This window comes from Gavialis gangeticus, unplaced genomic scaffold, assembly GCF_001723915.1.
Source record: "Gavialis gangeticus isolate Ggan-Ray unplaced genomic scaffold, GavGan_comp1, whole genome shotgun sequence".
Classification (NCBI taxonomy): Eukaryota; Metazoa; Chordata; order Crocodylia; family Gavialidae; genus Gavialis; species Gavialis gangeticus.
Window position 1 is genome coordinate 165,834,654 of NW_017728992.1, and position 9,457 is coordinate 165,844,110.

The following is a 9,457-nucleotide window of genomic DNA, read 5'->3' on the forward strand; positions in this document are numbered from 1 at the left end:
TCCAATGTACACTACTCTATACCAGTTTAAGAGCTAGACCTTTATTTACCTATCATATTTTCTCATATACAACACACACCTTTTTTCTAAAAGCCAGGACCTGGAAATTGGGGTGTGAATTCTAAGTGAGGAAATAAGGTATCAGAAGTGTCTGCCTTTTTGCTTCTGCTGGGTAAAATCAAAAGTAACTGCACCTTACCTACAGGGAACTGAACAGGGTACAGACTCAGCTTCCTAGTTGCTGTTACTCTGTCATTTAGTACAAGGAAAGATCTTTTTCTTCTCTTCATTTTGCCTTTCAAAAACAAGGTGCCTATCATCTTCTTAGAGAAAATATGGCCTCTTGTCTGTTATTAATTCTCAGTAAAAATAAACATATGCTCCTTCAGTGGAACTGGCAGGAAGAGGAGAGTGCATTTTGTAACCATTTGTAACCATGTGTGTGACAATAACAAACAGGAGGCATAACTAGCAGGGTTTGCATCCTGGGCAAACCCTTCTGGAAAGTGGTGATGAGCTGCTCCAGGGACACAAAAGAAGTCCACAACTGCAACTACCATTGTGGACTGCCTGCCTCAGTATTTATTGCCACAGCAGCTGCAGAGTATCCATGTACACAGCTGCAGCTGCAACAGCAGTTTTGTGGGGCTGCTGCTAGGGAGCAGTCTCTGGGTTGGGGGCACCATTCTGGCACTCTCTACCAAGTTGGTGCCTAGGGCTGGTGATCCAGACATCTCTCTTTCCCCCAAATTACTCTACTGTAACAAAGAGGCCACCAGTTCTTATAGAAAATGCAGTGTTCAGAGACGGCATGGAGTTGAAAGAGTTACTGTAAATGTTACTGCATACCTTTCAACAGTCCAACACGAAGGAAGCACTGAAGCAAATTAATTAGTTTAGAAGCTTTCAAATAGCAAATGCTCACTTGTGTGTTGATCTGTTTCAATTTCAATAAAAAGTCATAAATCTTCCTGATTTGGGGTCAGATTTTCAAATGATTTAAGTGACTTGGGAATAAAAATCATTTAAAGGCTGTTGAAAATCCCATCTACTGTCAGCAATGCTAAGGCAGCAAACTGCTTCTCATGAGTCGGGTGTGATAAACGACCATAGGAAAGTCAATCTTGAAGTGTTTCACAAAATTCTTCTATGACTATTTATTAGGGGTGTGCAAAGTGGGCCCTATTTGATACGGATCCGGATTTGGCCCGAATCAGGGACACCGATTCAATTCGTTGATTCAGATCACTGTCCCTGATTTGATTCTGCTGAATCCGAATCTGAAGATTCGATGCTGATTTGGAGAATCAGCGATTTAGACATAGACACAGCTTTAAAAGTTTTTTCTACGTACCATGAGGTAGCAGGCATGGCTCATGATTGCTGCAATGCTGGGGCGGATGGAGCATCCCACAGGAGTGTGGGGGCTCTCTACGTGCTCGGTGGCAAACCCAGAAGTGGACCAGGAATACTTCTGTTCCACTTCTGGGTCTGCCAGGAACTGCACTCCCCTGGCTCAGTGATCACCCACAGGAGGACCCCGGGTGCCCCCCTCAGACCCAGGAGGCACCAGACACCAAGCCAAAGGGGTGCATGGGGGCTCCTCAGCGCACTCCCCAGCAGACCCAGAAGTGGACTGGAAGTGTTTCTGGTCCACTTCCAGGTCTGCCGTCAAACACGATGGGGAGTCCCCCATGCTTCTGTGGGACACTCCATGCGCCCCAGCATCACAGCACTCATGAGCCCCTGCTATGTAGAGGTATGTAGAAAAAACATTTAAAGCCGGCTCTAAGAATCTCTCAATCTTTCTGAATCGATTCGAGGGTTCCGATTTGATTCAGAGAGATTAAAGGGTCCTCTGATTCAATTTGGATTTGGAGATTTGGCCACCAAATTGGGCTGAATCTCCACTGAATCGAATCAGGGACCGAAGCTCCACACAGCCCTATTATTTATATAGAAAAAGCTACACAGAAAATGCAAAATGTCGGGCACTAGTTTAATCCACAAATACAACAAGCACATGCTTTAATGTTAAGATCTGAGTAGTTTCACTACTAAGACTAACTCTGCTGTAATTGGCTGGATCAAGGCCAAAGTAAGATTCGTAGTATTCAACTTGAAATATCTGTTTCCCTAAAAAATTAGAAAATTGCTGGTCTCTCTCCCCAAAATAGGATCATATCATGAGAAATACTGGGCATCTATGGCTTTCTGCAAAGCCAATAGTGCTCCAAGCCTCTCATGATTAGACCAGTTTACCCACATGGGATCAAAATTTCAATGGCCAGTGAACCTGATGTCAAGATGATAAATGCTGAGCAACAGAGTTGATGTGAGATTCTTTGTGCAGTGAGGAAGAGCAATAAAACAGCTTTGTTTCCTCCTACCTTGGCACATTTTAATCACAAAGGTAAAGGAAATAACCACAGAATCCCAAAAAAAGCCCCAAGTGACAGCTTTTCTTGTGCTTCATAAAGACTTAATGTATTACAGAAAAATATATTATTTTAATTAACCTGATCCCGCTGTTTGATTCGTTTATACACATATTCAGAGAATGGTTTACGGGAAATGTATTTTCCATCTCCTGCTGTGACACTGAAAACTCCACTTTCATAAGCCACTTTTCCTTTTGAAATGGTTACAGCTGGAACCCCATGGCAGACTGTTCCTTCAAATATATTGAAGTTGTTGGCATGGTGATGCGTCTTTGCAGATATAGTCCTGTGTTTACAAAACAAACAAACCACCACATTAGTATGGTCTTCATATTTTAACTTCCACGTAAAGAACTATGAAATTGAGGGGGAAGGAAAATTTAGCAGCATTATTAAACTACAAGCTTGCCCTGTAGATCATGAAAAGCAGCTGTAAAAATAGAACACAGCATTAACATTTCATTGAAAAGTAATTGCATTTCAAAAGATTGAAGAAGGATTCAAATGGAAGGGACTATGAAGCCTTAAAATACAGAATTTTCCACTGCAAAAAGATAAATATAAAAATTTAAAGTGTGAAAAACAGCTTCTTACTTTTTAATAATATGACTTTTTTATATATATCTTTAACAAATATATCTAAATATTCAGAATTACATAAAACTGGTAAAAATCTAATCTTTGAAAAACTTGGTCTCTGTTTAAGAAGTTGAGGTATGAATAAAACACAACACATTTCACAAGAAACTCAGCAGATTAATTCTGAAATTAAGTCACTTTTAACTTAGACTGGATTTCAACTGATGACCAAGAACCACAATTCCACCTCTGTTGCATTGCTTTACCTAGGAATAACAACAACAACTAGCACCTTATAAACATCTCTAATAAAATTCCTGCAACGACAAAAAGAAATGTAAGCCTCACAATAAAATTCTGAGGTAGAGAAGTATTGTTATTACTAGCTTATAAATGAATATTGAGAATAGTTCTGATATTAACAGCTTGTCTATAAGAAGAAATGAACTGTCCAGAATAAATCTCCACCTGGAATCCATAAAAAAAATCCCTTTACTCCAAGACACATTTTGTGTATTGCAAACTCTAAAAATAATTATCACAGTCAATTTCCCCATGCACGAAAACTTTAAGACTAGATACAGATGTTAAACCTATTGTGTGATAAGCACACAGACAATACTCTACAGCTGTAACTGAACAGATGTTTTCAGCACAGAGTACTTTAAAAATGGCGGATCCTGCTCTGAGTTAGCCATGGATGGATGTGGTATCAGATTAAAGTGCTTTATTGAACGGCTGTATCCGATCCCATCATGAGTCGAGGTAGACCTCAGTCTGCTGGCATTCCAGGGGCCCCTCACTGGGTGGCCTGCTAGCCTCGGTGGTGCTCATCTTCTCTTCTCACCCCCGGGGCTGTCACAGAGAAAAGACAGAAGAGACTCTGTCTCTTCCCTGCATGGTTATACGTGGTGTGTGTGTGGGGAGTGGGGGAACAGAGCCACACTGCCAAGCAACCCCCTCCCCCATCAACTTGCTGGCTCAGGCTTTGGGGAGGCTGGGGTGGGAGCCAGGACTATGAGCAGGGGGGCTTCATTCCCACCCCCCCACCCACTTCAGCCTCCTGACAGCTGCAACTTAAAGCCACATGCAGCTTCTCACTGTGCCAGGCAGGTGGGGGAATGAAGCCTCCCCTGCCACATGGACCCGGCCTGCCCGTCCCCAAGATGGGAGTTAGCACTTGCAGGGAGCCTACATGGCAGGAAGGCTCCATTCCTCCACCCACCAACCCCTAGTTCCTGGTGCAGCAGAAAGCTGCACATGGCTCCAAGCTGCAGCGGTCAGGAGGCTGGGGAAGGTGGGGGAAGGGAACAGAGCTCCTTTGCTATGTGAGCCTTACATGCCCTGAGTCGGCAAGCTGGGGGATGCCATACAGCAGGCAGCTCCATTTTGCCCAACCTCCAGTTCCCCGAAGCTTTGTTTTCAGATTTTTCCAGAGCTTTTGGAAGAATGTGTCTTTCATATTGATATACAAAACAAAGACTGAATTAAAAGAAATCACTTTAAATGTTATATCTGAATCTAAGTGGCAGCTAATTTTATCAGGAACTTATTTGTGTTGTTCCTCCTTCACAGGCAAAGACGACCACGTCCAGCTGGGTGGGGGGGAGAAGAGAGAAAAGAAATGGGAAAGGGACAGGGAGGGAGAAAAGAGAAATGGAGAAAACAAAGGGAAAAGGAGAAAAGAGAGAGAGGAAGGAGAAAGGAGGGGGGTAGAGGCTAAGTCACATGGGTACATAGGTGACTTATAAGCCTGATCTTTGCTTTGGACAATCTGCTGCAGCAGGAAAGTGATGAGGACTAGTTTCAAGAGGTTTTCATTTGGTGTGGCCAGTTTATTTGTACAGTTTTCTCAATTGCCATTCTGCCCATGGGAAAAACCTGCTCCTTATTTAGCATGCTTTGAATAGATAACAGATATGCTCACCTGTACACTTTTCTCTATGTAAAGGTCGACTTCTAGAGTCTTGGTTATCTGTACCTCTAAGACCGAAGAGGTTGAAGTAAAAACAACGGTATCTAAGCCTCCCTCATATTCTCAAACCTGCCAGTAACTTTGTATCAGCTTATCCAGAGGCATAACAACTTGACAGAGTTGGTCTGTGAAAAGCTTTCTTCCAGCTTATTGCGTTATTCGGACAGGTACAACTGTGATCACAATGCAATTATCTTCATCATCCTCAGAAGAGAGATCATATCTAATCTGTAATCACTCACTGGCACTGGGGCACTAAAGTTTGCAAAAGAGGCTTTCAAAAAGAAAATGGAAGCTTGTCAAAAAAGAAAAAACCTCAGGAGAACTAAACTCCTTAGAACCAGTCTGGAGGCAATTCAAGCATACTAGGACAGTCATTCCAAATAAATATACCCCTAAACAAAAGGATGACATGGGAGATAGCATCTGTCAAAAGAATATCCAATGGTAGTTAAAAAAAACAAACAAAACCCACAACTTGTCACATGACAAAATGGAGCTTCTGGAGGCTGCCTTAAGGACAAACTTCTACCAAGATCTTTTGTAGCAGTTTAATGAAACAAGCATTAATCTTCAGAAAGTACAGTGTGATCTAAGTACAGAATCCTTAATAGCTCTTATTAAAAAAAACTGTCTATGATTAGGTTTGACCCCATGAATCCTTGAAAACCAGCCACAACAGTTACAGCATCTCAGACTTGCAAATGTAGAAAGAATGAGTGATCATTAGATTAAAAAGGAACCAGATGGAACTGGAGAACATGACTTGCTAAAATTATGCCTCAACGCATGAGAGGCAATGACTGACATCATCACCAAACCATGGTCCCAGGAAACTTCTGAGGGTTCCATTGTTTCCTTGGAATATTTCACTGCTGTTGATGACCCAAACTAATGGCAGTAGTATGTGGATTGCTGCTGCCAAGTTAAAATTCAAGGACTGAGTTTTGCCACCCTTAGTCAGACTAGGCACCATGAACAGCCCCATTGAAATCAGTGGGATTTCAGTAGTGTAAAGGTGAGATCTGACTTCAAGCATCCAAACCCTGAATAAGAGTGTGCTGATAGATTTGTTTAAAATGACCCTACTCTGGTTACAGATGCTGTACACTTTTGTTTCAAACTACCCTTCCTTAAATGCAGCCTGAGAACAAGCATTGTGGAGAAAATCAGAATGACAACTTTTAGAGCCCTTTTAGAGCTCAATCTTTTTGTCCCGTGAGCCAGATTGGAGATGCCCCATCCTTGGGGCAGGGGTGGGTGTATGATGGAGCCTGATTTGGTCAGGTAGAGGGGGGTGAGGGGCAGCCCAGCCCTAACCCAGCTGTGTGAGGGAAGGGGGCTTGGCCCAGTCCCAACCCAGCTGTGCAGGGAAAGGGGGTGTATCCTGGCCCAGCCCTGATCTGTCTGTCTAGGAGAGGAGTGTGTGTGTGCAGGTAAGGGAGGCAGCTCCAGCCTGGCCATGAGGAGATGTAAAGGGTCATGGCCCAGCCCTGATGTGACTATGTGGGGCTTGGGAATTGGACAGTGGGGTGGAGTAGCAACATTAATTGCCACTACCCCCTACGGCTAAATTTCCCAGCCCATGGGGAGCCCATAAGGCCAGTTGTCATAGGTCCTGATTTGGCCCATAGGCCAAGGGTTCAGCACCCCTGGCTTTAGTGGAAGGATTTTGGAAAGAGCTTCGGCCTTGTTCTTCTCTAGCTTCCAAATAACCTCAACTTCCAAATAACCTCAGCATCAGCCCAGTTTCTTTTGATTTACATCAACACAAAAAGAGATTTTTGGTCTAGCATCCCTTAGAGCATCAGAGAGCAAAGAAGCCTTTCTGAAGTGATGCCCTTTTGTTATTTTATGTTGTAAACCAAGTGACCTAGCTTACAGGAAAAATACTAGAGCATTAAAAACTGTATTTACTTGTATATCACATGCCCTCCCTACCCACCCCCAAATCAGCCTCCCAAAACTGGGGTGCATGCTTTCAATGGAGAACCTGATTTTTCTTTGCTGGAACAGAAACAGGGGGAAAAGACAGCCATGACAGCACAGCATTTGCTTGCTTCAAGATGGCTGCCACTTCACTGTGACTGCAAGCACAAGGGAAGGAGTCGAATGAACCCTCTCCGACTCACTATTGGCTGATCACTGTAGCACAAGGATAGGCAATCCCTGGCATACGTGCCAATTAGTGGCATGGAAACATTTTCCCCAGCATGCCAGGAGGTATGAGAGGAAATTGTTTAAAAGAATTTTTTTTTTTTTTTAAGTTGCTACTCTGGGCTCTCCAGTAACAGGTGCCAGTGTTGTGGCATGTGCTGGGGGTGGAGTCAGGAGAACGCAGGCAGGGATGCGGTCTGCGTTCTGCTGACCACGCCCCCCATCCCCAGGGTGCACACCCCAGCCCAGCCCGGTCCCTGGACAGGAGCTGCAGGTAGGTGGTGCCAGGGCCTAGGCAGGCGCTGAAAAGGGTGGGCAAGCCTTGGGCCTGGCTGGAACTTGGGCAGATGGATGCCCTGTCCCACCCGGGTGGTGGCAGCACCAGGGCAGGGTCTGGGAGGCACGCAGAGAAGCAGACATGAGGGAAGGCACCATAGGTAGGCTGGCCCAGCTGGCCCCTTGGGAAGCAGGGGGCCAGGCAGGAAGTGGGGCTGCCCTGGGGCTCCATGGGCTCATGCTGCAGCTGGCTGGTGGGTGGGTGGGGGTGCCCAGCAGCACCCAAGGTAGGGTCTGGTCCGGCCCATGCAACTCTACAGAGATGGGACGCAGCCACCCTGCCTGCAAGGGGATGCCGCCTGGCCAGGTCAGGATGCTGGGTTCCCCCAGCCCCATGTACAAGCAATAAAGCCCAAAAGCATGGGAAATAATCACAATAGAACATGGGCATAGCTAGCCTATATCATCCCCGAGCAATGCCTTGAACATGTCCAATGATGGACATTCAACAGTGTCCCTAGGCAGTCCATTCCACTGCCTCACTGTTCTAACAGTGAAGAAGTTTTTCCTGATATTTAACTGAAACTTAATTTGCTGGAACCTCAAGCCATAGGCCCCAGCCCTATTCTTTGCACTGAGACCAAAAAAGTGTTTTCCCTCTGCTTTATGGCATCTCTTCAAGTATTTAAAGACAGCTATCACATTCCCTTTACAGTACATTTTCTACAAGATGAGCATGCCTAGCTCCTTCAACCTTTCCTCATATGACTTTCTGTCCAAGCTCTTTATTATTTTTGTCACCTGCCTCTTGATCTGCTCTAACTTCTCCACTTCTTTTTTAAAATGTGGAGCCCATATCTGCACACAAGACTCTAGATGGAGCCTAGCTAGTGCCAAGTACAGTGGCACTATAACCACCTGTGTCTTGCACCCAATTCCTATTGATGCATCCCAAATCTGCATTTGCCTTTTGTGTGACTACATCATGGTAAAGACTTATCTTGAGTCTGTAATTGATCAAGACTCCTGGATCCTTCTCCATCCTGCTACCATCCATTTCATATTTGTATTTTTTTATTATTTCTCCTGAGGGGTAGCACCTTGCATCCATCTCTTTTGTATCCTGGGAAGGAAGTATTTTATACCTACACCCAAAATAATACCCCCGAATTATATTTGAGTTTGAACTTTCACAAAGGGCCTCAGATTAGTCAAATATAGAAGGTGCTAGTGTAAAATCTAACCCTATACAGACAATAAACAAAGCAGCCATCTCCAGGTGAGGCCTATTTGAGGTCTTCAATGGGTGTGCTGCTCTCTCAAGTGGTATCCCTTGCACGCCTCTTTGATTCCTGATCCACCCAAAGTTTAAAACCAACTGCTTGGCAGTGCCAGAGTCAGTTAACTTAATGGCTCATTATAATCTACATGATCCCTTCTAAACTCTTCATTCCAGTCATGTCAATGACCCTCTCTTCTTTCTAATGGTTTTGATGTTCCACCAATCAAACTATCCTTTGTTCTGCAGTTCTGCTGTCTGCTAGCTGCTCTTGGTAATGAAGCTCCTATTTCACAGCCCTGCAGATTGTTTTTAACTCATTATAATGAAGTTCTATTTGTTTCTTTTGCAAAACAGACCTAGCTCCCTGGCATATTAGTCAAACTTCTAGTTTCTTCTTAACTGGAGTAAAATATATATTGTTTCCTATGTGATCATGCAGCTCAACCTCAGCACTCTCTCTTTCAAAATTCTAGATCTGCCCACAGGTGGTAGGATGACCAGGTTGTGTCATTAAAATATTTTGTTACCATTTTGGCCTAGGCTGAGTTTTGAGTGTAAACGATGTGTTAATATAATGTAGGAGTATAATGTAGAAGGAAGTAAAACTAGAAATGCAGTGCTTATTTTGAGGACCCATGTACTCTGATACACATATGGGAATGAGGTTGTGCTGACAAAAAGAGAACATGAACATTCAGCTGCATTTGTCTCTAGAGTTGATCTTTCATTAGTATTTCATTAGCCTAA

At 44.0% G+C, this 9,457-nt stretch overlaps 1 protein-coding gene across 1 annotated transcript in view; it reads right to left on the reverse strand.

The window, feature by feature from the left end:
* The window catches only part of DPYS (dihydropyrimidinase), a 102,163-nt gene that overhangs the window by 16,528 nt on the left and 76,178 nt on the right, over positions 1 to 9,457 (reverse strand). The window contains exon 8 of the mRNA XM_019528055.1: positions 2,520 to 2,727. Within this exon, the coding sequence (XP_019383600.1) occupies positions 2,520 to 2,727 (208 nt within the window). The remainder of the gene's footprint in view (positions 1 to 2,519; positions 2,728 to 9,457) is intronic.